The sequence below is a fragment of the Ilyonectria robusta genome, assembly GCF_021365365.1.
Source record: "Ilyonectria robusta strain PMI_751 chromosome Unknown BGZ61scaffold_7, whole genome shotgun sequence".
In the NCBI taxonomy this organism is placed as follows: domain Eukaryota; kingdom Fungi; phylum Ascomycota; class Sordariomycetes; order Hypocreales; family Nectriaceae; genus Ilyonectria; species Ilyonectria robusta.
The window spans coordinates 1,847,709-1,875,628 of NW_025764441.1; the positions used below are offsets into that span (position 1 = coordinate 1,847,709).

The window sequence follows — 27,920 nt, forward strand, 5'->3', positions numbered from 1 at the left end:
ATCATTTCTCGCAGCAAGTAGCAGTAATGTCGAATCAAACAGTCAAGGTGTAGTTCACATAATTGTTTCCGATGCGAGGATACACCTCAATCATGAAGGTCACTTCCTGATTAGCTTCCACCGCGACACGAGTTGTATTTCCTGTGATGGTTATGACATTATCGCCCCCTGTTAAACGTCAGCTCAAGGCCACCTCAAACCAGTCGGAGACTTACTGCTCCACGTCCAATGTGCACCAAAAACTGTTCTTCCACGGTTGAGTGGTGGAAGGTAATTTGTCCATTCGTCTACCAGAGGAGTCCCGTCGGCTTTGAAGGCAGCTACGGCTGCTGGTTGAGGGAATCCATTCCAATTGATAGCTATGGGTACTTCAGACCCGGCTTCGGCGGCAGAACTTGCCACAGGGACCGTCGGGGCGTCCCAAACGATTAGTTGAATCGGGATGCGTGCTCCTGTTGAGAATGAGACTAATGCAGTTGCTTTGACTCCCTCTTCGCTGGAAGAGTTAAAGTAGTTTGACAAGAATGAAGGATGGAACGTAATGGCGGTGGAACTAATGAAGTAGTCAGGTCCTTCGGTTAACAGTTGACGGTCAACTGCAATAGTTGTAACGTTGTTTCCGTTGAAGTCGAAGTAACAAATGCGATTAGAAACCAAGTCGTCCAAGTCGTCAATTCTGTGAAATATAAGCGCAGACGAATACTCGCCTTCTGTGTCGGGTTTAGTTGTGGCCCATGGCAAGCTGTTTGTGATACCCTTCAAGGCATTCAGATGAACCTGGAGGCCTGTAGAGTCGAATAGAGTGCGGGCATTACGGTCGAGGATGTCATTTCCAGTATCCCAGATCATACATGCGAATTTGTATTTGGCACACATCCGGCCGATGAAGTCGTAGTACTGCCACCTAGCTGCTGGCTCAGACATGACTGGGCTGACGAGCCATTCTCCGATAAGAATGGGGATATCTGGGAACTTATGGCGCAACAGGGAAAAAGAGTCCTCTAGCTGATTCTTCTCTTCTTTCGAGCCCCAAGTAGTCTTGCCCCAAGCAGCTGACGTGAAATTACCTGCACAAGAAGCTGTCAGCAAGGTATGCATACCTAGATTGTGGGTATTTTACATACGGGGTTCATAATAATGCACCTGTAAAAAATAAGGGTTGGTGTAGTTCGGGGCCGGCTTTCTGAACCATTCAATAGTTGCGTCGATGTCCTGCAGTGGTCCGCTCAACGCAACAACTCGCTGCCGATTAAAGCCGCCGCTGTGGGTGAGAGCCAGTTGGAAGATGTCGTTCAATTTCGTGAGTTGAGCAGCGTACTCGTTTGTTGCGCCCTGGGGTTCGTTCAAGGGCTCGAAGGCTACACGAGACCCAGTGCAGGCCAGCTCTTCTCCAATTTGATACCATAGTCGATAAAACTTCTCCTCGATCATTGTAATGTTAGCATTCGGGGCTGTATAATCGGCCCACAGAGTCGAGTCGTGATGGATGTTGATAATTGCGCTCATGTGACGAGATGTGACCATGTTGACGACGTCGTGCACGCGTTGGAGCCAGGCTGGATCAACCGTCCAGTCAGGAGAATCACCTTCATCGGAGTTTCCAGTGAAGTGATACGCCCAAGTGACTATTAAATAAAGTTAATGTTACAATCGGATGAGTTTCATTTACTGCACAATACTTGTCAAAGTTTTGATCGGACGGGGAAGTACATACCTGGGATACGAACGCTGTTGAACCCTGCATTCTTGACATCGTCAAATGTTGATTCGGTGATGGGCTCGTTATTCCAGCTATCCTCGTTTGGGACGGCATCCAGGCTGTTTCCAAGATTCCAGCCAGGAGAGAGATGAGCAACGAACTCAGAAGCCGATATTGCCTCAAACTCCCCGCAGCAGATGACTCGACCCAACACAGGGATAGACTGGTACGTGAAAGCGAGCCCCACGGCTAGAGCCAGGGATATCCAATTCATGTTGGGTGGATTCTTTCGAGTATGGGCGGTAACCTTCAGAAGGCCGATGTTGTAAGAAAGGAAACATGTCGGGGGATCGAGTCTGTTTTATAGAAAGTCAGGTGCGGGTGACACTGATGAGAAGACTGCGGCTCGGCAATGAACAAGTTACCTTTCACTGGTAGGTAAACGCACGGGATACAATTGCCCTTGTGAATGGTCATCAGAGGCTGGTTTCTGTCAAGTCGGTTGTGAATCATTAGATGGTTTGACTTGTGTGATGCGAATCACAGTCGAGGCAAGGTGGATGGAAATAATTTATCACTGCAAGCGTTCATCACAGACTCACCTCCCCGCCTTACAGAAGTTTCTTTCAATCACGACTCAACGCTTTCGGCATGTTCTATTTCTCTCCGGATGCCAGTATTCCGGTAGTAAATCAATGCCGACCGACTTGTGTTGGTACGCCGGGGTTGGCGCCTTCGAGTGTCGGCTTGTCAGCCTGCTCTTCCCAACTCGGGGCATCATTACTTCCGGTACGCTGCTATTCAAACCGAGTCCAGCATTGGGCGTGAATTTGTGACAGGCATCACCAACAAGGATGACGCGGCCAAAACTCCAATGCGTAGCTATCCCTTTTTCTAGATTGGACATGCCAGAGGTGAGTCTCTTCGCCCATACATCTGGAAATTTGAGCGTCTGGTTCATAGGGAAATCCTCGTATTCCCAGGCCAGATTGTCGATATCTTCTCGGCATTAGGATGTATGCTCTCGCGTCGGCTTAGAAGCCTTTATTGAGAAAAGCCCAGCAGCGCTCCCGACCAGTGAAGTGCATGGGACCTTGGTCTTGATGCTGAGTGTCATGGTTCTGTGCACTCTCTTCCTTGGTCGCAAGAAACATGCCCATCTGCCATTTTAGGGTGACGCAAATGGTGTTTCTGGGTCCAAATCTCGAGAAGAGTCGGTCTGCGGCGCAAGCTTCCGCATCAAGTGACGCGTTTTGATTTCGCCCTCTCGCAGCCCGTTTGCATACCAGCGGCGATTTGAACACCAATGGAGCCCGATGGCGTAAATCATGTGCGTCCGGCGTTCTGCTTGTCGGACTCCTGTGTTCTCCATTCATTCCCGCTGACAAAGGAACCCTAAGCACCAAAGTCCTTACACCTAAGAGCTGCCACCACAGCCATAAGAAGCGGATGCAGTAGGATACTCGGGATTCAAGGTCAAAACAACTAGAAAGCTCAGTACATTTACTCAGTAACTGAATAAATACTTTGTTGATGATAACTTGAACGTCGTCACCGTCCGCGGCGGCGTCATGGGTTTCTCACGAATATTGGACGGGCTCAGGTTAATGTCACATATCGAGTGGCTACATAAATACATCCAGCATGATAACTTACTAACCGGCCGCTCGGCGGATTGGTGCCTCCGTATATATACTCAGTTAAGAATCGACCAAAGCAAAGGCTTAGCCTATTAAACGGTGATTTTGAGGTTGAATTGTTGATTGAAGGAGTGAAGTGTTGACGCGAGGTACGCGTCTACTAAGTACATGACGAAGCTACTGATCGGATAATCTATAGTCCGTCCCCCTTGAATTCCAACATAGCCTCCTCTTCTTCGTCTCGTGCGGAATGTGCTTCTGAAGCACAGGATATACCGTTGTCCGCGAATCAGCCTACCAGTCTTCCCATGCTTCAAACAACCGCTATGCTATTAAGTTAGAGCTAGGCAATATCCTTCTCCTCAGCTGTCTGCACTGCGTGGGGTATGTTGCAGATGTGATTACTTATTATATCATGAGAAGTCAGGCCTGATTAAGTGCTGGGCTAGTTAGTACCTAACAGTACGGAAATATGGAATCCTGTTTGCTTTCGCGCTAGAGAGGTATCTTGGACAGCCACGGAGACTGAAAGGCTACATGTTGGCCACCCTCGGTCTTTAAGATTGCCATGGTGCCTTTGAGCATCTCAGCCACTGCTCAGTCCTTGGAGTGGGATTAGATCTGGCCTTGGCCCTTGACTCTCGATGCTCCTCGCCAGGGTAACTACCCCAGAGACTCAACAAATTAGCCCGTCATCTTCCTTGCAAAATGCCCCATAATTAACTATATGGGGAAGTGATCTACAGGCATAAGAAAGTGGGTTCCAAAACGGTTGGCTATTGGGAAACCCGATAAACCTCCATAAAGTAATTTGTGGGCACTGATATGAAAGATCACGGGCCAATTTGTCGAGTCTATACGGTAGTGGGGAAAATACATAGTGAAATATCCCCCTATAGTGGACTCGACCTTGGACTTAAGACTCGTAGGCGCGAGTAAAAGGCGCATTAATTAAGGTTACTTTATATGTCTAACGTGGTCCACAAGCGAGTGGGCCACTTGCCCCCTTCAAAGTGCTTCTTCAACTTCAATAGTCAATCGCACCACAGCCAAAGATGAAATGCTCTTCAAATAAATCTCGGATACTATCAGCCATTTAAGCTAGAAACGGGGAATTGATTGCCAAGCACATCTTACAATTTTTTTTTATCTCACTAATCGAGGTGTTCCCAGGCCCGATATCTTCCTTAGTGTCGTCTTCGTATTTCTCTTTCTCTTTACGGAGAGACAAACTATAATTGAATCACCATTAATATAGCGGAAGGGAGATTCTTGTCTGTAGAATTGCCTACGGGTGCGCACGCACCTACAACATGCCGTCGCCATCTCTACTCCATCGCCGGGAGATACTGTGCAGAAGATTTATAAAGCCCCCAAAGCAACGTCACTTGATCTATGAATGAGCGACTGTGCTCACATAGATTTTTAAGAGCCTAAAGACGACGCTTCATTGGAGGCCATGCACAAAATTTAAGCGGTGGCTGGGACGGTAACCGTCAGCGTGAAGAGTACCTCGCCCTCCACATCCTCCGTCTCATTCCATTTCAGATTATACACTCCTTCGACACCCGAGGGGATGCCCTGCCAACGCGAAACCAGCCCCCCATTGTCGGTGGCAAAGGCGACAGCCCCATAGAAAGCAAATCCGTCAACGACCAGGTGAGAAGTATCGTTACCCGTAGCATCGACGAGGGAAACATTGTGCTGGGATGAAGCAAAGCTGGGGATGGCAAAAGTGAGGTTGTCCCACGTCGGCTGGGCATTGTCGGCCAGCCCGGTGATGTTGGGAGAACAGGTCCACGCCCCCTCGTTGTCCGTGACTCCTTCTTGTTAGAGTGAAAGCAATAGAGAAACAGCCAACGGCTCCAAGGAGAATTGGGCGTTGGCAAAATCACTTACAGATGACTGGGGCTGTCTCGGCATCACGGAGCAGGCTGTGGTCGCCTGCGTACACGTGTTCTATCACAATGAATTAGAGACCAAACCAACAGTAATTAAAAGGTGGTTAATACCTCCGTCTGAGAACAAGACGAGGCCTCCAACGTTTTCTCCGTATGCGTAGAGCTGGAATGGCCCGTCCGGTCTACCACTGGTGGCACAGGAAGCAGGGCCAGAGAGAGCCAACATGAAAAGGAGCAGCTCTGACACATGCATGATGGGCAAAGTTGTTGCAATTCCTAAGCTAGGTGGCAGGAAATCAATGATTGAAAATGATGGGAAGTATCGAAGAAAACCAGCACAGAGGCGAGAAGGTTCACTGGTTGGTAAGAATGTATATCTGAGAGGGAATAGACCGACTTAAGTATGCAAATCCCATAATCGCCGAAACTCCCGAATCTCCGAGACACAAAGTTACTTATATCCAAGGCACAGCAATTCATGACTTGCCGTCTGTCTACCCCCACAGTACGGTGCACGTCAAGAAGAAAAGGGGCTGGTCCTGTCATCCTGGACGAGCGAACGCGTAATCAACTGCAACCAATATGCACGACTCAGGTCAACCGCTGCATTAATAACATGCATATATGACGAGTGGGTCTCGATGGGGCCTTATTTCTTTTGCGAAGGCATACCGAGTCATCGACCCGCCGCAGCCGATGAAACATATCCAACGGTTGTGACTGTACGACGCTTTGTCAGCGGCATATGGCGGAATATGTTCCACGAGGAGTCCGTATTCAAAAGCTAGGTTCAATCAAGCAGAGATTTCGCTCACCTGAGCGGTCTCATCGCTTGCTATTAGCTGCCTTAGCATCCTGCGCACATGACTGTACGAGTCAAAACCTATCATATATGATATCTCCATGTGTAGCAAAGGGCGTATCGCGACTCACCAGACTCTAATCTTAGGGGCGGTGAAGCAGGGAATCAGGAATTGTCTACAGGTTGCAGTGGCGATGAACACCGTATCCGAATATAGCACGGTACATGATGCTGTACGTAATACCTTCAAACCTTCGTATCTAGGCGCCATCACGGGGTGCAAAGGGTGAATCTAACGAGTGCATGTCGAGGCACCTCCGAACGTCCGGATCCTCCGAAGAAAGATGAGATGGCGGAGTAAAATGGAACGCCGGAGTCGAATATGGTGAAGTGGTGGAGGCCTGGTTGAGTACAAAAGAGGTATTGTCCTGCCGTTTGGAGAGGGTCTGTTTCTTCTCAACTCGCATCACAGTCTTCCTGGGCGCCCATTATTTTTCGCTCTGCCATCAAGTTTATTCTGCACTTTGTTGACTTCCTTTTTGCCCAACATGCGCCGTCAGTTGCTTACATCCGGCGCCCTTATCTGGACAAAGTTAGCTGCGGCCTTGCCAAGCGCTGTCCAGTCTCACAGCCCTCTTCAAGCCCGCTCGGCTTGTGAAGGCAATACCCCTACTACTCGCAGTCAGTGGTGTGACTTCGATATCAGTACGGACTACTGGACCGAACCGGTTGACACTGGTGTTACTAAAGAATACTGGCTTGACCTTAGTGACGTGACGGTCGCTCCTGATGGTCGATCTCGGTCTGCTATGGCCATCAACGGTAGCATTCCCGGCCCAACCCTCTTCGCTGACTGGGGTGATACCGTTGTCGTCCACGTCACTAACTCGCTGACGACTTCTTTAAACGGCTCTTCCATCCACTGGCATGGAATGCGTCAGAACTATACTAACCAACATGATGGAGTTACTGCTATTACGCAGTGCCCTATTGCGGTCGGAGACACTCTGACCTATGTCTGGAAGGCGACGCAGTATGGTACGAGCTGGTATCATTCCCACTTTGGCCTGCAGGCCTATCAGGGAATCTTTGGTGGCCTTGTTATTCACGGTCCTGCTTCCGCTAATTACGATGAGGATTTGGGTGTTGTCTTCCTAAGTGACTGGGATAAACAGACAGTGGATGAGTTATACCCAAGCGCCGAGGTCAACGGACCGCCAACTCTTGAGAACGGGCTTATCAATGGTACCAACGTGTATACCGACGCGGATGGCAATGAGTCCGGTAGCCGACTCACCGTTGCTTTTGAAGCTGGGAAGACGTACCGCCTGAGACTTGTTAACTCTGCTATCGACTCACTCTGGAAATTTTCCATCGACAACCACACCCTCACTGTTATCTCGGCGGATCTCGTGCCTGTCGAACCTTACACTGCCACCCACGTGAGCGTCGGTATTGGTACGTGTCGCATGCCTGCTCCAGTTGTCTCGATTCCATTCCTAACTTGGCTCAGGTCAGCGTGTTGATGTTATTGTCACTGCCGACCAGGCCAGTGTCGCTCAAAACTTCTGGATGCGATCTATTCCCCAGTCTGCTTGCTCCACCGTCTCTACTACTCAGAATGTCCGCGGTATCGTTCACTATGGGGAGAGCGCATCGACCCCGGAGACGACCGGCCACGATTTCACAGATGGTTGCGAGGATGAGACGCCCAACATGGTCCCTTCCGTCCCCAAGAATGTCGAGTCCGCAAACTGGAGAGACTTTGAGGACGCGTCGGTTGCGACTAACAGCGCCGGGGTGTTCAAGTGGATGCTGAATAGCACTTCTTTCCTAGTTGACTGGGCGGCGCCGACACTGGAGTCTATCATGGACGGCGTGACCGAATACACGACGCAAAACGCCGTCATCCAATTCGACCAACTGCAATGGGTCTACCTCATCGTCCAGACAAGCCTCCCGGTACCGCACCCCATCCACTTACATGGGCACGACTACTTCGTCCTGGCGCAGGGAACCGGCACTTACGACTCCTCTGTTGCACTCAATACGCAAAACCCACCTAGGCGTGACACCGCTATGCTCCCGGCTTCAGGATATCTAGTTATGGCCTGGGAGACGGATAACCCAGGTGCGTGGCTCATGCATTGTCACATCGGATGGCATGTGTCTCAGGGATTCGCGCTGCAGTTCATTGAGCGGGTCAGCGAGATTCCTGCCATTACTGACAATAGTACCCTTTCGAGCATATGCACCGAGTGGGTCGCGCACAGAGACGATCATAACATTGTTCAACACGATTCTGGTGTTTAATGGGAACTTGGGGGTGGGGGGGGTTGCGCATCGCAGAACGAGGATAAAGTCAGGGCCGGTGAGATGGAGCGAGTATGGCTATGGAGGTAGCTCGAGTTCAATGTTGGCCATACAGGATTACCCTACATTTCGTTGCCGTAGTGCACCTAGTAATTGACCTGCCCCGATCATTGGACTCGCCAGTGACTGGAATGCTCTCACGATCCCCCTGTGGATCTGGCATGTCAAACTTGCTCCCAGCGCTTTCCTAATTGCTTCCTTTTGTCTGACTAGCCTTGCAAAGCTGCGGTGAAGAGCTGGCTCAAAGTGCTTAGACAAAAGCTCGATGAAAATCGGCATAGCCCTCCTTCACACCATTCAAATCCTCCGCAACACCAAAAGCACCGCCGCCAGGGGTGTTAATCTGGATATACTCCCCGGGCTGAAGATGGACAACCGCTTTGCCCCCGAGATTGATTTCCTCGAGCTGGCCCTCCTCGTTGAACATGTACGCCAGATTCACGCCTTTTTCTCCAGGGCCGCCTCCTTGCATGCCATATGGCCGGTACACCCGGCGGTCGCTCAGAATACTGAACTTCAGAGGTACCTTTGCCTCAATCTCACGTCTGATGCCATCACCACCGTTCCACTTTCCCTTCCCGCCGCTTCCGCGACGAATCTCGTTTCGTCGAACCAGCACAGCTGTTCGTTTCTCGACAACTTCGGGATCAGTTCCACGAGTGTTGGTGGAGTGAACCTACACCACGCTGGTTAGCATTTCATAGCATGATAGTCCGAATCACACTTACATGAACAGCATCTTCTGCATGATAGCCCTCTCCAGCACCGACGCCACCGCCGATGGACTCTCCGTAGTTCCACCCAGGGGTGATCTTGCCGGTCTCGGGGTCTTTTCCACCCATGCCCCATCCAAAGCTGCTCGCACAGCCTTGACTGGCACCGTATCGACCAAAGGCACGTAGAATTGTGTCAATCACTCTTTGGCTCGCCAACGTAGATCCGCAAATGGCCACAGCAGGCGTAGGATTCAAAACCGAACCCTGCGGTACATGGATGTCAACTGGCGCGAGACAGCCCTCGTTAAGGGGAACCTCCTCTCCCAGGAGACAGCGGATTGTATAAATAATGGCCGAATGACAAATGGAGATAGGGCAGTTGTAATTGGCATGCATTTGAGGCCCAGACCCTGAAAAGTCATACAGGGCACCGCCTGTGTTGGGGTCAATCTTGATGGACAGGGCCATAGCTGTGCCATCATCAAGATAGTCTGTGGATGTGAGTGGCTCAGGGTGCTCTTTGGAGATGCGCTTGAAAAACTCCCGGACCGCGTACTCGGCGTTATCTTGTATCCCTTTCATGTAGCGGTGGACCTCTGGGACCGAATATTCCTCGCATAGTTTTCGCAGCAACGTTATGCCGCGCTGGTTGGCTGATGTTTGCGCCTTAAGATCGGAGATGTTGTCTGCGAGACGGCGTGATGTACTGCAGCCGGGATACGAACCAGCCTTCTCAAAGGCAGCCCGAACCTCATCCTCGAGGAATTTGCCGCCTCTGACAATCTTCATGGACTTGACGTTCAATCCTTCCTCCCATAAGAAACGCGACTCAGGCATCATGCTGGTGATTCCTTTTCCGCCGATATCCGTATGATGGCCGCGAGACGCCACGTAAAAGGCAATCTCGGTATTGACAAAGACCGGAGTTACGACGGTAATATCAGGCAAATGCGTGCCGCCCCATTGGGGGTGATTTGTGAGTAGTACGTCTCCATCCTGCAACTTGTTAAGCCAGTGGCGATGCTGCGCTTGAATCGCAAACTGCATGGAACCTAGATGAATAGGGATGTGGGGGGCGTTGGCGATCAGTTTGCCTTCTGGGGAAAAGATGGCACAGGAGAAGTCCAACCGTTCCTTGATGCTGGTTGAAATAGACGTCCTCTGTAGGGTATTGCCCATTTGCTCTGCGATAGCCATGAACCGGTGAGCGAAGACAGAAAGCCTAATGGGGTCGATGGATGCAGGTATAACAGAATCGGAAGTTTTGTGACTGGCCTCTGCAGGAATGCTGTCCTGCACCTCCCTTTCAAGCAGAACGTGACTTGATAAGATATAAGCGCGGTACTTGGACTCAACCAGGATGGTTTGGGTGTCATCAATAACCAGGGCAGGCCCATCAATAACGCTACCGGTTTGTAACTCATCAAGCCTGTAAACCCCAACATCTCGCCACGAGCCATCCACGTACAGCCTCTGAGTCGCATTCGCTGCTGCAGGATTGAACTTGGATGTACTTGCTTTCTCTTTCAGCGCAGAGGTCTCTTCTAATCGCTCTCCGGTAGCACCTGTGCCCCGAACTTTGATCGATTCGATAACGATCGCTCGGTCCATAGCAAAAGCGAATTCTCGAACGTGCTGGGCCTTGAAAGCTGCTCCATAATCTCCATCGATAGGCTTTGAGATGGTCAAGTTTGTATCAGTTCCAAAGTACTTGAGTACAAGGGACTCGTCGAATTGAATTGAACTGGTGTTGGCGCCTTGCAGCGTGAGCTCATCCGCCACTTTCTTCTTGAGAGACTCCAGGCGGTTTTCCACTTCCACCAATACGTCACTCGTCAGCTTTGCAGCAAAAGGGACGAATGTCTCATATTGAAGATCCGCCTGAGAAATTCCATATGCCGATAGCAAGGATGACCATTTATGGATCAAGATGCGGTTGATTCCTAATTTGTTGGCAATTGAGCACGCGTGCTGGCCTCCAGCACCACCGAAACTAACGAGGTTGTGGTTCTCGAGCGCATATCCACGTGCTTCAGTTGTGTTACGAATAGGTCTGCTCATGGTTTCGTTGGCGATTTCCAAGAATCCAAGGGCAACCTCCTCTGCTGTTAGGGTCTGTGAAGTCTGGCGGTTGAAGTCGGCTGTGATCTCGTCGAACTTCTGGGCGACAACATCCACATCAAGAGGTTGGTCGGCATTTTCACCAAAGATGGCTGGAAAAGACGACAAAAACAATCGTCCGAGAAAGAGGTTGGCGTCAGTCACCGTCAAGGGGCCGCCCTTTCGATAACAGGCTGGTCCAGGATATGCACCCGCAGACTCGGGGCCAACGACAAGGAGGCCATTACGAGCGAACAGGATTGAACCTCCTCCAGCTGCAACGGTAGCAATGTTGAGCATGGGAACTGTAATGGACCGGCCAGCAATTGATGTTTGCGCCAGATAGTCATATTTTCCGTCGAACCTGGAAACGTCTGTACTCGTGCCACCCATGTCGAACCCGATAACAGGCGTATTGTCATCGGCATCAAAACAAGACCTCGCCGTACCAACAACGCCGCCTGCTGGCCCGCTCAAAAGTGCTTCATTTCCTCGAAATTTGCGTGACTCCTTTAGCCCGCCATCAGAGCACATGAACTCGACGCGTTTTGGCAAGATCTTGAAGCCGCTTTCAAAACCACTGATGTACCGCTCGATGACGGGATAAAGATAGGCTTCGGAGCAAGTCGAGTTGCTGCGTGTGACATACTTGATCGACGGGCTTGTTGCTGATGATGTTGTGACATATTTGAAGCCAACCTCACGGGCCAGCTCAGCAACCAAGTTCTCGTGGTCTGGGTATAAATAGGCGTGCATGAATGATATGGCCAGTGAAGTGTAGCCCTCGACGCGTAGTTGCTGCAGCTTCTCGCGAACCGTTGCAGGGTCAGGTCTCTGGAGAACGCGGATAACCTCTCCGCTGCTTGTTTGGACCAGGTTAGGATCTTTGAGAGCCTCTTCCTTGTCGAACGGGAACGGGTTGAGCTCGTAGTCCTCGATAGTGATGCGTTCCTCAATTTCAACCACGGTTGAATGTAGCGCTTTAGCTTTACGGATATTCAGGTCGAAAAGCTTAGGACGTGACTGATCACCGATGACACACACATCCTTGAAGCCTGTAGACGTGAGTTAAGAACACAAGAATACCCTCATCTAGGCCCTGACTCACCACTCGTAGTTGCCAAAGCAAATTTCTCGCCGTTTCCTGTTAGCAAGGCGTTGGTGGCGACTGTAGTGCCCACACGGCAAGATGCTATAGTTCTGTGTTAAAGACGCACAACCAACCCTAAGCATAGTGTGCGAGCTTCTTACCGATCATTGACCCATCCAACTTCTCCCCCACAGGAATGGATTTTCCCTCGACCACCTCGAGCACGCGACGAATTCCTTCTGTGGGAGCGTCGGGATACCTTGAGGGATCCTCAGAAAGCAGTTTGAAGATAATGGGGTCGCGGTCCTCGACATGAGCGATGACATCACAAAATGTGCCGCCTCGGTCGATAAAGATGTTGATTCCAGCCATGATGGACGTGCAAAACTTGGCACGATCGATGTTGTGCGAAGTTGTGCGAAGCTGGGAGGCGGCTTCTTAAGCTTTAAAGCCAGATCCTTGAGTACCACAGAATTTGAACCCTCTCTAGTAGCACACAGTTGACAATGATGAGTTGGTCTGAGTCTCAACGTTATCCTGCATTATCAACTTTCCTCTCTTCGATGAGGTGCATCTTTCTGGGTCCAGTAAATAAAATGGGGGCGATTGCACCATTTGACGCTAGACTGGACACCAACTGTTCCGATAGTCGGGAACAACCCGACGATTTCTATCCGAGTAAGGAAATTTTCATGGCATTTGTAAGGTCGGCCTTTGCCCGACTCCAGTTTTTATTACCGAACTTGGCGTGTAAAGTCGGCTCTTGCCCGACTCGGCTTTCTATTTGCCGAATGTCTCAATCCAAATAGCCGGAAGCGTCAGATAAGGAAACACTTGAGTCATGTGCAGAACACATTCACATCCGCAACGTCAACCAGTCCTCAGACTAGACGTCGAACCTATAGGTAGGTACGACCGGCTGCTTTCACCACTTCAATGAGATTTTGAGGAAATATCGCAATCAAAATGACACAGTTCGTGATGATTAATGGTGCCAACCTGGCGTACGAGATCTGTGGCCCTGATGGTGGCCTTCTCATGATCACGCTCCACGGAGGACGAGGGATGGGTACGTACATACATTTTGCCTTTGATTCAATGAGCAGCATAAAGCCAACATCTCATAAGGGGATCACAGGAAAGATTTTGAAGTTTACGGCCAGCTGAGTGACAAACTCCGCGTCTTGTCATTCGACTACCGAGGACATGGCCAGAGCTCGCGCACCAAGCCCTACACCTTTGAGCAGATCGTTGATGACATTGAAGGGATGAGGAAACATTTCGTTGGACCGGACAAGCAAGTTATCATATGCGGCGGAAGTTTCGGCGGCTTCCTTGCCCAACAGTATGCTATCAAATATGCTCCTTTTGTATCTCATCTGATCCTGCGAGGCACAGCGCCTTCGCACCATCGTGAGTTTCAACTCTACAAAACCATATCCATGCCACCTTTTGACCGCCTAAAAACAGATGAAGAGGGTGCCATCAAGCATTTGGAAGAGCGCATGGCCAAGGCGCCAAACTTTTCCGTGGACATGCTACGGAGCAAGGTCTTTGGCGCTTTCAAAGACGACGAAGAGTTCAAACTCGTTCACTTCGCCATGTTGCCGCTATACAGCGAGAAGTACACTGCAGATTCCGGACTGCGCACATGCTTAAGCACTATTTACGTCGCCGAATCACACAGTTAGTGGAACCTGGTAGACTTGCGGGCCATAATACTCACCATGAAAACAGACAGCTTGTACTCGGAAGAGGAGAAGTATTTCGACTACACAGATAAGCTAGACACAATCACGGCGAAAACGCTTGTTCTGGTCGGGGATCGCGATTGGATCTGCCCCATAGGTACTGGCTTCTACTCCTCCCACCGTGACATTTTAATGGAATTCTAACACACCTCAACACAGAAAATTCAAGAGTGATTACTGAGAAGATCCCCGACGCCAAGATTTTTGTCGTCGAAGGCGCAAATCATGGAGTTCACGCCGAGCGTCCTGACCTAGTGCTGCCGGAAATCAGGAAGCATGTCGGTATTTGAAGTGGGATTGGAACATGGGTGTGGCCTACGACTTGGGAGCTGAAAGAGACATGACTGCGAATGAATTTATCAATGATATGTGAAAGAATGTATTTATTTATTATTCTTACTCTTTAGCCAGTACCGATTATCTACATTACCACTGTATCTAGGGTAGGAACTGTGTAAGTCTCTTCGAGATCGAGTGAACTTCGTCTACCCTTAGCTAGAAAAAACCTCCCTCAACTGAATTCTCACGTACATTCTGACCAAGATCACCTCCTTGGCTGACTTATGCGAAAGAACGTAAAAACAATTCGATAATGGGCCGAATACTGTTTTCATACCCATACAAATCGTAATAAAAGCCAGTCTTTACCTCCCTCAACTAATCCAGTATGGTGAGTTTGGGTTCCCATGACGCCAGTAGACGTATCCCATTCAACGCTAGCCCAACACAACACCCACAGACATTTCGGCTACTAAAATGCAGCTAAAATACGCTGACCGCCCACCCTCTCTTTAGCGACATGTCCGGAGTCGGAGGCGGTCCCGGTCTTCAGAAAAGAACTCCACCTAACCAGCCAATAGGTCGAGCTTCATTCAGCAAGGGGACAACACTGGGTCCTCGCAAATGGCACGGCTTGACGGACTTCGCCCGACCATCACGCGCCCAAAATTACCTGAAAGAGAAATGCCCCACAACTAGCACACAAGTCTGAAGAGTTTACCCGTCGGTAATTTGCTTTGGTGATAGCGGCACCGAATAGTTGCCGCTTTGGGGAATTTCGTGCTCGCCCCTCCGAAGCACGACGCCGCGACCTGAGATGATGCATGATAAACCTGCGAGGATAGTGATATGCTGATAAGACGGCTATCTTCACATCGAAGAGGTTGCGTTGCATCGCTCCAGGTATATGTCCCGGCTTTAGTCCTCCGTCGTGGTCTGCAGTTGCTATTCTACAACCCAGTTTTGGACTTGGACTGTTCCCGCCAGCTGCAATTGAGCCTGTCAGAGTCCTGGGGCCAAGTCACAAACACAATGTCGCAAGTTGACGTCCATCATACCGACATTTCCAAGACTGTCGGCAACATGGAGTCTAAGCCGAGCCCGGTCGTTGAGGGCATCACAAGCACACCATCCATCGGCGAGTCGGCCAACGGAAAAGACTCCCCCGCCCCGCCCCCTAAGCAATCCGGTATTTCGGGATTTTTCCATTGGCATGAGCCCGGCACCTCACGCGAGGAGAAGAGGCTCATTTTCAAGCTCGACTGGTTCCTCTTGAGCTTCTCATGCCTCACGTTTTTTGTGAAGCAGGTAAGGCGTCTTCCATCCATGTCGTATCGCGGAGGGATGTTGCTAATGATTTACAAAGTTGGATCAAAACAACATTTCAAATGCTTATGTCTCGGGCATGTCCGAAGAACTCGGGTTTGGTCCTGGCAACGAGCTCTCGTGGATGAACACCTACTTCAGCATTGGTAAGCAACTGGTCGAGCGAACTTTTCAGGTCAACCAGCCAGCTCACAATTTTCAGGTACCATCATTGGTGGCACTTTTTCGAACTTGATGCTCACTGTAGTCCGGCCTCGCTATTGGCTCCCCGGATGCCTGCTTGTGTGGTCTTTGTTCGTTTTGTTTCTCTTCAAGTGTAACAACGCCCACGAGTTCTACATCTTGCGATTCTTCATCGGCCTCTTTGAATCGGCGGCCTGGCCAGGAGTCATGTTTTGCTTAGGTTCGTGGTACCGCAAAAGCGAGTTGGCCCGCCGCAGCGGTCTTTTCGTCATGAGCGGCGTCCTTGGACAAATGTTCAGCGGGTACCTACAATCTGCGCTATTCAGCGGGATGCAAGGCAAGGGCGGCATGTCAGCGTGGCGCTGGCTCTTTATCTTTGACTTCATTCTGGGAGTTCCCGTTGCCATTTATGGCATTGTAAGTTCCCCAGCCCTCACTATCGGATTCGGCTGCTGACTGCTCAGACTTGCTTCCCAGATACGCCACACACGACTCAAGCATTCTGGCTGACGGAATGGGAGAAAGAGCGCGCCCGGCAGCGCATTGAAGAAGAGGGCCGCAAGCCTGTTGGCAAGATGAACTGGTCCGTTATCCAACGCGTCTTTGGATCCTGGCAAGTGTACGCCTTCACAGCTGGCTATGCATTCTGGACCCTTACATGCGGCTCCTACGCGATCCAATACTTCACACTGTACCTCAAGTCTCGCGGCTGGTACACCGTCCCCGAGATCAACAACATTCCTACTAGCATCGGCGCTGTCAACTTCGTGTTCATGATTTCAACCGGGTACATCGCCGATAAAATAGGGAACCGCGGTCCTGTATGCTTCGGGGTCGGTTCCCTGCTTACCTTTTGCTACACTATTCTCACGGCTTGGAGCGTCCCCCACGAGTTACGAATGGCCGCTTTCATCATGCTCGGCTGTTACGGCTGCTACACACCACTCCTAGCTGGATGGGCTAACGAGGCCTGTGGAGGCGATCAGCAAAAGCGAGCGTTCATCCTAGGATTCATGGTGTCCGTCGGTCAGGCCGTCGTTATTCCGTTTCAGCAATTGCAACTCCCCAGCGGACAAGCTCCCGAGTTTAAGCAGACTCACGGTTGGCCCAGCGCCTTGGCATGGGTGGTGGCTTTGACCCTTTGGACAGGCATCGGTATTCCTTTTTTGCAGAAATGGCGCGATGGAAAGACCAAGGTTGTGTCTTCCGAGGATGTTCTTGAGGAGTAAGAGGGGTCAGGGAAGAATAATGGTGTCTCCATTACCGTGGAAACCGCTAACCAACGCCCTCGGTTCTATATTAGTCAGTGCCTATAATTACGATGAATTGAGAGGATATGTAGCAAACCCTAGTTCTAAATCTTGCGACAGCTACCGAAGCGGTGGCCGGGAGGCTAACTGTAAGCAATCACTATGAGGATGCACCCTTCCAACGTAGCAGTAAAACAACATAGCTCGTATCAAGCGGAAGATATTGACTCAAAGTATTCGAACGATCGGCAGTCATTTCTCGAATTGTGTAGATTAAGTGAACTAGGAATAACAGAAATACAGCCAAGATTAGTCCTCTTTCACAGTAGACTCTGCACTCTTTTCGCCAGTGCCGTGAATATAATCCAACCATGGCATTCCTCCAAAGTTTACATCAAATCGCTCGTGATGGCGATCATGACGCCATGCTGCACCTCCAAAGAAGTCGTAGCCACTGTGCACTGTCGCCGTCTCAAGCAGTTCGAAGGCGAGAAATGCCCACATAGTGACGATATGAGTGCCTAGCGCCGCAGGGGGTAGTGCAATGGGTAGAACATTTGCCACGATATGCTCAATTGGGTGTGCGTACTGAGACGCGAATGACACCGGCGCCTTGAACTTGTGGTGGACCTTGTGGATGCGGCGGTAAAAGTAGGGAATATGAAAAAGACGATGAGAGTAGTAGAATAGTATTTCGCGCGAAACAATACAGATTGAAATGTCGTATATGAAGGATGTTGCTGTGGGGAGGGTCGTGGTGATCTGGAAGCGGGACGGTGTATCTGACAAAACAGCCAGAATAGCAAGGGAAATTTGAATGGCGATTATGAGGAGCTGATTCCTCAATGATATTGCAACGGCATGTCCAACAACCGCAGCAGTTGGCTGTTTTTCTGAAGGTTGAATTTTGTGCCTCTCAGCAAATGATGGCGCTATGAAATCGAGGGATACATAGATGGCAGAAGGGATCCACCAAAAAAGCACCTGGATCGTTAAAGTCCCAATAATTTCGATCAAAGTATGGTTGTATTTTTCGACAAGCTCCCCCCAAAGTCGAGGCATGTTGTCCAATGTTTATGACGGTGACAGGTTCATAATGCTAGAATGAGGAGAACGGTGTTGTACATTAAATATAATGAGTACTGCATCAATTTTATCGACCCCAGTACCCCGCATTTCTCTTCTGCCACCAAGCTGAATTGAGTTTAGTGACTTCAAAGATGACGATAGTCAAATGATTTCATCGTGAAGCCTCGGCTGTCGTAAAGGACTGTGGGCGCCATTGTTCGTCATGTGACGGATGAAAGTTGGATTCTCATACTTTCTGAGAATTCATCCTGACATGGAAAGTAGACCAAGATGATGGATCAATTGGTTGGCCACTACCACAGACAGCATACTGTCTCTGTAACATCGAGAGCGAGCTTCAACCAAATGGAGGAAGGAAGGCAATTAATGTTGAGTGTTTAGGATAATCCATCATCGATCCAATTCGCCATCTTAGACAAGCTTTGGCCTTAAAACTAGGACCAGCAAGCACTTTGAGTTGACTTTTCACCGACGACGGAATAATCATCGGAACGAGGCCCTAGGAAACCGAACTCACAAAACCCATGGGTTATCCACACCATGAGACAACCCAGTATGATAATTAAGGGCGGCATAAACAGAGGCCTATATTGTTCTAGCGCAGCAACGATTTTACAAGAGGGCGATCAAGGCGTGAACGGACATGGACACATTGACCAATACCAATTAATCTCCTCGACGTGTCAGCGTCTTGGACTGGGAGATTCCGAACATGACCCGATCACGACCAACGAAACTGCTAAGCAACCACACTGGTTGTAAGATGGCAAATATATGTGCTGCAGATACAGTTCGATTAAAGAGCGTCGTGATGATGGAAACAATTCAGAGGTCCTGTGGCTACCCTGTAGTAGCGAGAACCAGTCCAGGAGTTCCGGAAACAAACCAAAAGAACCCAGCCATTCATTGCTCCTGAACTAATTCGATAACATGGCTATGCATGTATAATGGAGGGTATTGCCGTCGCTCGGCATTGAGCCGAAATGCAGACACGACAACTCTCCTGTTGCCCTGTTGAGGCTTCGAGAAGCAACTTTAAGGTTTAAGACTGGGTATGCACTTTAACTTATATCCTCGCCAATCATCAGTTTACCACGTTAGGACTCGACGGTACGATCGCACTGAGCTTGGAGTTATAGGAATACGCTTCTCGGGCCAGTACTTTAAATTTCCCCCTCTCATCAATAATCTAACGAATCTTCTTTGCAGTACTGGCTCAATGGTTTGATGGAGCGGCATCGGCCTGCAAATGTCAAAGAAAATGGCCACGACTTCTACCTACGACAGTGCCCGTCATGTAAAAATCCTAGTATCGACTCGCATGAGAAACTGCCGAGTGCCGTTCTCCCGGGCGGACGGGGCTTGTCATTCCGCTGATCTCTCGCCGTCTAGGAGCCGACCCAGTTACTTAGCTACTCCATGCTATCGCGCGTTTCCACACCGGATCCTCGGCACAGCTGGCCACGTAGTAGTAGCTGGAGCGGCACGCGTTACTCAACTAGGGGTAATTTCCACCTCTAATGGCGGATAAAGTCTATTCGCTAATGCCACCTACTCCATCCAGCTTCGGAACGAGCAAGGCCGTTGAAATGGTGATTTATACCCCGCTCAGCGCTGTCGCTCTCCAACGTTGCGCACGAATAGGGCCTCGTGATAGTCGCAAGGCTTCTTAACCACGGCGTTGCGCACGAATAGAACCTCGTAATAGATACAAGACGGCTTTACTCGGGCGTTGCGCGCGAATAGGGCCGAGTGATATACGTACGGCTGATGTTATACGGCGTTGCGCACGAATAGGGCTTCGCGTCACAGGTCAGACTCCTCTGGTCGACGGAGCTGTTCTGCTTGCGTGGCCCTGTAGGCTTCTCATCGACCCATTCATAACATTCGCAAGTCTGAGGACGTCGCCATGAACAAATATAAAACGATGCCAAGAGAAGACGCTCAGAGACGTGCATATCGCACCATTCCTCCACAACAGTGAAACAATGGTCTCACAATCCAGCCTCCGACGCCTCACTCTTGGCCTTGTTGCCACAGGCTCCCTTGTCAATGCTGGGCCCTGCGACATCTACTCCTCTGGCGGCACGCCCTGCGTCGCCGCACACAGCACCACTCGTGCGCTGTATGGCGCCTACACCGGCTCTCTGTACCAGGTGAAGCGCGGCTCCGACGGTACTACGACCAACATCGCGCCGCTATCAGCCGGCGGCGTGGCCAATGCCGCTGCCCAAGACTCCTTCTGCGCCAACACGACGTGCCTCATCACCATCATCTACGACCAGTCTGGCCGCGGCAACCACCTCACGCAGGCCCCGCCCGGCGGCTTCTCAGGCCCGGAATCCAATGGCTACGACAACCTGGCCAGCGCAATTGGCGCACCCGTCACGCTGAACGGCCAGAAGGCGTACGGCGTCTTCATCTCGCCGGGAACCGGCTACCGCAACAACGCGGCCAGCGGCACAGCGACCGGCGACGCGGCCGAGGGCATGTACGCCGTGCTTGACGGGTCTCACTACAACGGCGGCTGCTGCTTCGACTACGGAAATGCCGAGACCAGCAGCACCGACACGGGCAACGGCCACATGGAGGCCATCTACTATGGCGACAGCACCGGCTGGGGCTCAGGCGCCGGCAGCGGCCCTTGGATCATGGCCGATCTCGAGAACGGCCTGTTCTCTGGCATCAGTTCCGGCAACAACGCCGGCGACCCGTCCATCTCGTACCGCTTCGTCACTGCGGCCATCAAGGGCGGGCCAAACCTGTGGGCAATCCGCGGTGCCAACGCGGCGTCCGGCTCGCTGTCGACGTACTACAGCGGCGCGCGCCCAACTGCGTCTGGCTACAACCCGATGAAGAAAGAGGGCGCCATCATCCTCGGCATCGGCGGTGACAACAGCGTCAGCGCCCAGGGCACCTTCTACGAGGGCGTCATGACCTCTGGCTATCCGTCCGATGCCACTGAGAACTCGGTCCAGGCCAACATCGTAGCCGCCAAATACAGCACCGTGTCGTTGACGAGCGGCCCGGCCCTCACTGCCGGATCCTCCATCTCGCTGCGGGCCACTACATCCTGCTGCACAACACGCTACATTGCACACACCGGCTCGACTATCAATACCCAGGTTGTCTCGTCGTCCAGCACTACCGCCCTCAAGCAGCAGGCCAGCTGGACCGTTCGCACGGGACTTGGCAACAGTGCCTGCTTCTCGTTTGAGTCCGTCGACACCCCCGGCAGCTTCATACGGCACTACGACTTCGCGCTGCTGCTCAACGCCAACGACGGCACCAAGCAGTTCCACGAAGACGCCACCTTCTGCCCGCAGACCGCTCTCGCCGGCACGGGTAACTCGATTCGATCCTGGAGCTATCCCACTCGCTATTTCCGCCACTATAGCAACGTGCTCTACGCTGCGAGCAACGGCGGCGTTCACACTTTCGATGCCGCCACCTCATTCAACGACGATGTGTCCTGGGTCATCAGCGCTGGCTTTGCTTGAGTGCTGGCTTGGACTCTATCAAGGTATCGACATATTTTGTGTTTTATTGATTGAGTTTTACCCAACTCAGTTACCATCGTTTGCCTATTTGCTATTGTCTATATGCTGAGACAGGAAAAATACATAAATAAACCAGTTTACATTGCAGTTGACCAAGTATGTGATTGAACCTCTCGGTCTTTTCGGACCAAAAGCACGCGAAGTCGCCGTCCCAAAGAGGAAACCGTACAGGATCGGAGACAACCCCTCCTTGGTTATACACCACCTCATGCACTCTGATTTGTGGCTTTGTAAATCACTTTCTCCGCATTCGAGATGTTCATGGCGATCATTCCCTCCCACGAATTCCATCGTACTACTCCTCGTGTCGAATTTTCCCGGTTGCGGGATTTTGGTACGACGTTGTGTTGATTTATAGGTATATCTGGGAGGGGAATCTGCCTATGGGCTGCGAATGTCAAGTCTCGCTCTCCTATTGCCGAATTTGTATCTTCAATTACCGCATTCTTCGACAATGCAACGCCCCTGCCTCATTCTACTCTTCTGCGCGGTCCTTCAATGTGTCGGTGCCACGCTCGATCTCGGCTATGACCAGCTAGACAGCCTTGCTTTGAGAGACGAACGCTCACCACACCAAAAAACATGTGTTGTCAATGCTGGCGGAAGTAATGATACCGATGACGCTCCAGCGGTTCGCAAAGCATTCAAAAAGTGTGGCCATGGTGGTAGGGTTGTCTTCAAGCCCACAACGTACTATATAAATACAGTTTTGAATGTCAGTGGGCTTGAAAACGTCGATATTGACATCCTTGGAGAACTATCGGTATGTGCTCCCCTTACACGTCATGCCGATGTATGAATGCACACCCCGACTGACCAACCGTCTATAGTGGGGGACAAACATCACTTATTGGCTTAACAACTCGCTGCCAGTCGGCTATCAAAATCAATCAACTGCATTTGTTCTAGGTGGGAACAACGTCCGTATAAATGGGTATAATCGAGGAACATTCAACGGAAATGGTGACGAATGGTACAAATTCATTCGATCACAACCCAACACCTCAAACTACCCCGGCCGGCCCCATGCTATCACCTTCAATGGTTTGACCAACTCCGTAGTCCGCGGACTCAGATTCCTCAGAAGCCAAATGTGGTGAGTGCAGAAGACGCGTAACATCGGAACGGACGGACCTGACACTAGACATCAGGACCATGTCAATTATCCACTCCCATTACGTTGAATTTGATGACATATTTATTAACAATACTGGAAATATCTATCAGAGCTGTGAGACAATGCATTGGCAACTCAATTAATCTAAGAACAAATTTTTAATTATTTTTAGCCAATACCGACGGTGCCGACACCATCCGCTCGTCCCACATCAAGATGAACAACTGGACTGTGTATAACGGCGATGATAGCATTTCCTTGAAAGCAAACAGTACCGATATCACCATCACAAACTCGCGCTTCTATAATGGTCTCGGTATCGCAATCGGCAGCATTGGCCAATATTACGGCGAAACAGAGACGATAGAGAGGTTCCACGGTAGCAACCTCGAATTCAACAACACCCTGCACGCCGTGAGTATTACAGAGTTGTCTTTTCATGCGTGACTTCAACTAACCAGAAGTGCAAGTTTTACTTCAAGACGTGGACGGCAGATCGTAATGGCTATCCCCCGAATGGTGGTGGTGGTGGGAAAGGCTGTAAGTAATTCCGAGACTCCCGAGGACTCAGCGTAATAACTCAACTCCGCCATAGATGCCGAAGATCTAGTCATGGAAAATCTGAAAGCAACCGGTCTGCGCGGCGGTGCCGTTACAATTTCTCAATGCACCCGCTTCTCCGGCGCGCCTGGATCGGGAAATTGCACGAATTCCGAGTTTCAAATTCGCAACATTTCTGTCGATGGTCTGATCGGTACAACGAAAGACTCCCGTGTTGCAAGCTTTCAGTGCAGCGCCGTTAAACCGTGTACTAACCTGGCGTTATTCAATATTGACTTGAAGTTGGCCAGCGGCGTTGAGGCCGATCGGTATCTTTGCGGCAATGTCGTTGACCCGCGAGGCTTCAACTGTACAGGCCCTCCTTGTGTAGGTGGTAGCGCCACTGGGGGGTGCTGATTATTTTCGCACAGCATTACGCAGAAAGTAGGTTGCTATCTGTGCTCTCCATTACTCGATCGTCGTGTGTTCAATCATGTTCAAACAACATATTCAATAGGCAGATTCATTGTAGCGCAGTATTACTCCTGCATACGTGTAGTCTACATTCGAGTCCAACGCTAAATCTTTTGCTTGGAGACCTCTGATTTAGCTTTTCGGGAGAATTAAAGCCATTCAGGTCACGCCGAATAAGTCGATCCTGGGGACATAAGGAACGTTCGGCACAGATTAATTCCTACACTCGTGAGGAAGGCAGATCTAGCTTAGAGAGTCTAGGTGCTGGTATTCCCTAGCCGAGGTCCGAATTCCTGCCGAGCCGCTTGCCCGGATTTTAAGGCTGGCTTGAGGCCGACGGCGATGTCCTTTGATCCGACGGTGCTAGCTTGGGCCTCGTACCCAGCAACAAGATCGATAGTCTTTTCATTTACACTCTCATGTGTGAAATAAACTACATGTCGGAAATTCAAGGTCAATCAATCACTCGACTCGAAAAGAAAAACGAAAATGGTTGTTTCTTTTCGGGTTCGACTTGGTTTAGAATAACGCCATTGGTGGAACAAGGAACCAGATATGCATCAGTGGTCAAGATTGTCATTGTTTTCGACACCCCACTGGAAGATGGATGATCAATTTGTCTTCTGTCTCGGCACAGACCTCTACAAAAAACAGTGCTTGGACTGGTATTTCGACTACTACCACAGGGCTGATCCGCTGCTTCGGAAGTCGTTATCCGAGCCGAATGCATGAATAGGGAGCCCCTTTCTGAACACGTTAACCCTCTGGGACAGACAGAAGACATTTCAGAAGATGGAAAAGCAACAGCGAACTGACTCATCCGCCATGTGGGGCCAGATTTACTTCAATCTCAAGCTATTGATTATGGGTGGCTTGTGAGTCTTGTCAAAATGATATTTCGCATGTGGGACGGTGGACTTCGAGGCCCAACGGCGGGATGTGGGGCCCATGGGAGCTGGAATTTCTGGCGACACATGGGCTGATATTCTTTGCGTAAAGATTTCGGGGACTCGCTCTCTTATTTATCGGTGTTTCATTGATATAATTGGTGATATGAGGCAATGGTTGTGACTCTGGTTTATGCGTGTCTAGGTGCTGCTCTCCATGGAGTCTGTACCGAGAAGAATATGTGGCAATTTAATTAGCGGGTTGTTTTACACGGGCATTCTGTCTGGGTTTGTTGCGCTAGAGCCTATAGCTTCTGTCTTGGGGGATGTCGACTGCACAGTCTACGGAAAGATACTCGAAAATAGCTGGAACAAGAAGTGAGCGTACAGAAAGAACGTGCAGCTGGAATTATAGTCACCAACATCGCTCAGCAACGTCCTCTTCGGTGTTACCATTACTGGTGCTACCATGGCTGACCTCCCGTCATTCTCGAACGATAAGATTCCTCTTGTATCCCATCGAGTAACCATAGCTGTCTTTGAAGCCTTCTACTTTCCTACAACCGGTGACGTATGTGGGGCTGGCTTGCGAAGGCATTCGTGAGGCTCATGTGGGGCTCCTTTTCCCAGTCTGGACACGCTTCACTAAGGTTGAGTTAGATACCCCGCAAACCTGGGGTAATGGGTTGCTGTTAACATCATTTATTCTTCTCTCTTCTCGCTTCAAAAGAGAAACGATCCGCAAATTTGGGGCTCTACCCATACTTGAAGCAAATACACGCACACACAGATACACAGTCGTACACCCTGCCTTTTTTGCTCTACAATTCTCCTTTTATCCACGATGGGCGAACACATCAGCAGCCAGCCTTTCAACATCAAGGATGAGCCAGTCGAGAATCAGAGGCCCATGAGAGTTATTGTCATTGGGGCAGGCTTCTCAGGCATCTACGCAGCCATTAGGTAGGTCCGCGAGCTATGGCGCTGAGGCCAACTTCAAATCTTCCAGGTTATATCAAGTTCCAAAAGTATCCGACTAGAAGAGATTCTTGCCTTCTGCTGGGGCCTGAAGACTGCGTACGAGTCACAGAACCATGTTGACATATGTGATACTAGGATTTCTCAGCGGCTCAAGAATGTTCAGCTTCAGGTGTACGAGCAGAATGAAGAAACTGCAGGTGTATGGTAGGTTCAGAATGAAATGAATTGCACAGCTTATAGTTTCGATACTAATTGTTTCCCAGGTGGTTGAACCGCTACCCAGGCCTGGCATGCGATATCCCATGTGAGTTTTCGGCTATAAGCTCAATTGAGATATCGAAAACGATAGATTGGCAACTAACAACCCTCACCTAAAGCCTACTCGTATCAGTTCAGTTTTGCTCCCAGCCCGTATTGGTCTGCACTATATGCCCCTGGACCCGAAATCCGGGCATATATGCAGGACGTCGCTGAAAGGTACGGTGCCACGCGCTATATCAAGACTTCCCATGCCGTCAAGGAATGCGTTTGGGACTCCGAAAAGAGAATCTGGTAAGTTTTTATGCACTTCTTGGGAGAGAATGAATGAGATATTGGACATGGAATCTAATAGTGTCGATTAGGAGAGTCAAGGTCCACAACATCGAGACGGATGAAGTTTTTGAGGACACAGCGAATGTGGTCATTTCTGCTAAAGGTGGCTTGAACGAAGTGAAGTGGCCTAATATCAAGGGCCTGGGGGATTACAAAGGGAAACTGATTCACTCTGGGAAGTGGGACGAGAGGCAAGCTAGCAAGACCCAGGTCTGATTCAACCGCTAACTGTGATACAGCGCTGATCTTCGTAACAAACGAGTTGGCGTTATCGGCAACGGATCCAGCGCGATTCAAATTGTACCAGCCATTCAACCGCTCGAGGGAATCAAGGTCTGGAACTTTGCCCGCAGCCCTACATGGGTGTCAAATTCTTTTGGGGATGTTGCAATGGCAAAACTTGGAAGAGAGCCTGGGGACAACAAATGTGCGTCAACAGCTAAGTACTGCACCTAAATGCAGTGAGAAACGAACTAACGGAGTCCATGTGGGTGGAATTGATAGTCTCCCGACGCGATCAGGAATACATGGCACGACACCCAGACCACTACCATAAAATGCGGAAGACACTCGAGAATGAAGCTAGCAAGAAGTTCTTGTTCACACTAAAAGACTCACCAGAACAGGCGACCGCTGTAGGAAAGTTTCAAGATTACATGAAGAAACGTCTAGAAGGCCGACCTGATCTCTACGAAGCCATCATCCCAACGTTTGCTCCTGGATGTCGCCGACTAACCCCGGGGCCTGGGTATTTGGAGTCGCTCAAGGAGGATAACGTGGTCTTCTGCAACAAACCTATCCAGCAGATAACTAAGAACGGCCTGACTCTCAGCACCGGAGAGGAGATAGAATTGGATGTGCTGGTTTGTGCAACGGGGTATAACGTCGGGGCACCACCTACTTTTACAGTAACGGGCCGCAACGGCGTAACGCTCGAGCAAAAATGGACGCCACATCCAGAAACCTACCTTTCTGTGGCTGTAGATGGATTTCCCAACTTCTTATTCATCGGTGGGCCGAACTCTAGCCTCGGCTCCGGCAGTCTTCTCAGTGTTTATGAAGGACAAGGTGACTATGCGGTCAAGATGATTCGAAAGCTGCAAAAGGAGGACTACTCTACCTTTGAGGTCAGACCGGAGCGTGTTGCCGACTTCAGTCACTACATCGACGAATACTTTAAGCGCACAGTCTATACAGATGACTGCTCGTCGTGGTACCGCTCACACACTACGGGGTCGCGGATTGTTGCTTTGTGGCCGGGATCGTCGGCACAGTGCCTCGAGGTACTCCGGGCCCCGCGATGGGAGGACTATGTCCTTGAGAGCGCGGATCCTACTGGGAACCTTCTACGATGGCTGGGGAACGGCTCAAGTATGACTCTTAAAGAGGGCGACCCGTCCTGGTTTCTGGAACCCGGCGCTATTGATGTCCCTAAGGAAGGGAAGCCGGAGGAGAGCGAAATCTATCTTCAGCGTCCATTTTCTCACTAGAGAAATTGTCTTGAGCATGAATTCTTTGTCTTATATCAATCCTTAGTTCTGGAAAGTGCAATTTTTCTTCTAACTTCT

At 50.3% G+C, this 27,920-nt stretch overlaps 11 protein-coding genes across 11 annotated transcripts; 6 read left to right on the forward strand and 5 right to left on the reverse strand.

The window, feature by feature from the left end:
* Positions 1 to 34: 34 nt before the first annotated feature.
* BGZ61DRAFT_349709 (glycoside hydrolase superfamily) lies at positions 35 to 1,973 on the reverse strand (the record flags this gene model as incomplete). The annotated part of the gene is made up of 4 exons (XM_046240168.1): positions 35 to 168; positions 216 to 1,067; positions 1,125 to 1,625; positions 1,715 to 1,973. 4 exons carry the CDS (start codon positions 1,971 to 1,973, stop codon positions 35 to 37), a joined length of 1,746 nt encoding a protein of 581 aa, XP_046106404.1.
* A 363-nt stretch (positions 1,974 to 2,336) lies between these two features.
* On the reverse strand, positions 2,337 to 3,338 carry BGZ61DRAFT_476791 (uncharacterized protein; the record flags this gene model as incomplete). The annotated part of the gene is made up of 3 exons (XM_046248834.1): positions 2,337 to 2,698; positions 2,775 to 3,184; positions 3,226 to 3,338. The coding sequence occupies 3 exons, from the start codon at positions 3,336 to 3,338 to the stop codon at positions 2,337 to 2,339; spliced, it is 885 nt and encodes a 294-aa protein (XP_046106405.1).
* Positions 3,339 to 4,508: 1,170 nt separating this feature from the next.
* BGZ61DRAFT_516867 (uncharacterized protein) lies at positions 4,509 to 5,660 on the reverse strand. The gene is made up of 3 exons (XM_046252308.1): positions 5,352 to 5,660; positions 5,239 to 5,298; positions 4,509 to 5,159 (listed from the first exon to the last, which is right to left on the reverse strand). The coding sequence occupies exons 1-3, from the start codon at positions 5,491 to 5,493 to the stop codon at positions 4,810 to 4,812; spliced, it is 552 nt and encodes a 183-aa protein (XP_046106406.1). The 5' UTR covers positions 5,494 to 5,660; the 3' UTR covers positions 4,509 to 4,809.
* A 993-nt stretch (positions 5,661 to 6,653) lies between these two features.
* BGZ61DRAFT_302409 (Cupredoxin) lies at positions 6,654 to 8,355 on the forward strand (the record flags this gene model as incomplete). Its single annotated transcript, XM_046238699.1, has 2 exons — positions 6,654 to 7,500; positions 7,556 to 8,355. Coding segments are annotated over 2 exons (1,647 nt in total), but the record flags the coding sequence as incomplete, so codon positions are not given.
* A 1-nt stretch (position 8,356) lies between these two features.
* Positions 8,357 to 12,853, reverse strand: BGZ61DRAFT_418196 (Hydantoinase B/oxoprolinase-domain-containing protein). Its single transcript, XM_046243431.1, has 4 exons — positions 12,483 to 12,853; positions 12,340 to 12,423; positions 9,144 to 12,286; positions 8,357 to 9,091 (listed from the first exon to the last, which is right to left on the reverse strand). The coding sequence occupies exons 1-4, from the start codon at positions 12,691 to 12,693 to the stop codon at positions 8,666 to 8,668; spliced, it is 3,864 nt and encodes a 1,287-aa protein (XP_046106408.1). The 5' UTR covers positions 12,694 to 12,853; the 3' UTR covers positions 8,357 to 8,665.
* Positions 12,854 to 13,149: 296 nt separating this feature from the next.
* BGZ61DRAFT_449449 (Alpha/Beta hydrolase protein) lies at positions 13,150 to 14,507 on the forward strand. Its single transcript, XM_046245618.1, has 5 exons — positions 13,150 to 13,390; positions 13,450 to 13,734; positions 13,792 to 14,007; positions 14,059 to 14,169; positions 14,232 to 14,507. Exons 1-5 carry the CDS (start codon positions 13,288 to 13,290, stop codon positions 14,360 to 14,362), a joined length of 846 nt encoding a protein of 281 aa, XP_046106409.1. The 5' UTR covers positions 13,150 to 13,287; the 3' UTR covers positions 14,363 to 14,507.
* A 927-nt stretch (positions 14,508 to 15,434) lies between these two features.
* BGZ61DRAFT_349177 (major facilitator superfamily transporter) lies at positions 15,435 to 17,089 on the forward strand (the record flags this gene model as incomplete). Its single annotated transcript, XM_046240124.1, has 4 exons — positions 15,435 to 15,659; positions 15,718 to 15,823; positions 15,880 to 16,277; positions 16,325 to 17,089. The coding sequence occupies 4 exons, from the start codon at positions 15,435 to 15,437 to the stop codon at positions 17,087 to 17,089; spliced, it is 1,494 nt and encodes a 497-aa protein (XP_046106410.1).
* Positions 17,090 to 17,419: 330 nt separating this feature from the next.
* On the reverse strand, positions 17,420 to 18,172 carry BGZ61DRAFT_493123 (fatty acid hydroxylase; the record flags this gene model as incomplete). The annotated part of the gene is made up of 1 exon (XM_046250609.1): positions 17,420 to 18,172. One exon carries the CDS (start codon positions 18,170 to 18,172, stop codon positions 17,420 to 17,422), a length of 753 nt encoding a protein of 250 aa, XP_046106411.1.
* A 2,015-nt stretch (positions 18,173 to 20,187) lies between these two features.
* Positions 20,188 to 21,844, forward strand: BGZ61DRAFT_418206 (glycoside hydrolase family 54 protein; the record flags this gene model as incomplete). The annotated part of the gene is made up of 1 exon (XM_046243432.1): positions 20,188 to 21,844. The coding sequence occupies one exon, from the start codon at positions 20,188 to 20,190 to the stop codon at positions 21,697 to 21,699; it is 1,512 nt and encodes a 503-aa protein (XP_046106412.1). The 3' UTR covers positions 21,700 to 21,844.
* A 369-nt stretch (positions 21,845 to 22,213) lies between these two features.
* On the forward strand, positions 22,214 to 23,833 carry BGZ61DRAFT_348990 (galacturan 1,4-alpha-galacturonidase B; the record flags this gene model as incomplete). The annotated part of the gene is made up of 6 exons (XM_046240114.1): positions 22,214 to 22,522; positions 22,590 to 22,855; positions 22,911 to 22,990; positions 23,049 to 23,290; positions 23,347 to 23,416; positions 23,472 to 23,833. The coding sequence occupies 6 exons, from the start codon at positions 22,214 to 22,216 to the stop codon at positions 23,831 to 23,833; spliced, it is 1,329 nt and encodes a 442-aa protein (XP_046106413.1).
* Positions 23,834 to 25,621: 1,788 nt separating this feature from the next.
* On the forward strand, positions 25,622 to 27,842 carry BGZ61DRAFT_574819 (uncharacterized protein; the record flags this gene model as incomplete). The annotated part of the gene is made up of 7 exons (XM_046256170.1): positions 25,622 to 25,740; positions 25,894 to 25,962; positions 26,022 to 26,062; positions 26,136 to 26,310; positions 26,382 to 26,543; positions 26,592 to 26,779; positions 26,965 to 27,842. 7 exons carry the CDS (start codon positions 25,622 to 25,624, stop codon positions 27,840 to 27,842), a joined length of 1,632 nt encoding a protein of 543 aa, XP_046106414.1.
* Between the last annotated feature and the right edge of the window lie 78 nt (positions 27,843 to 27,920).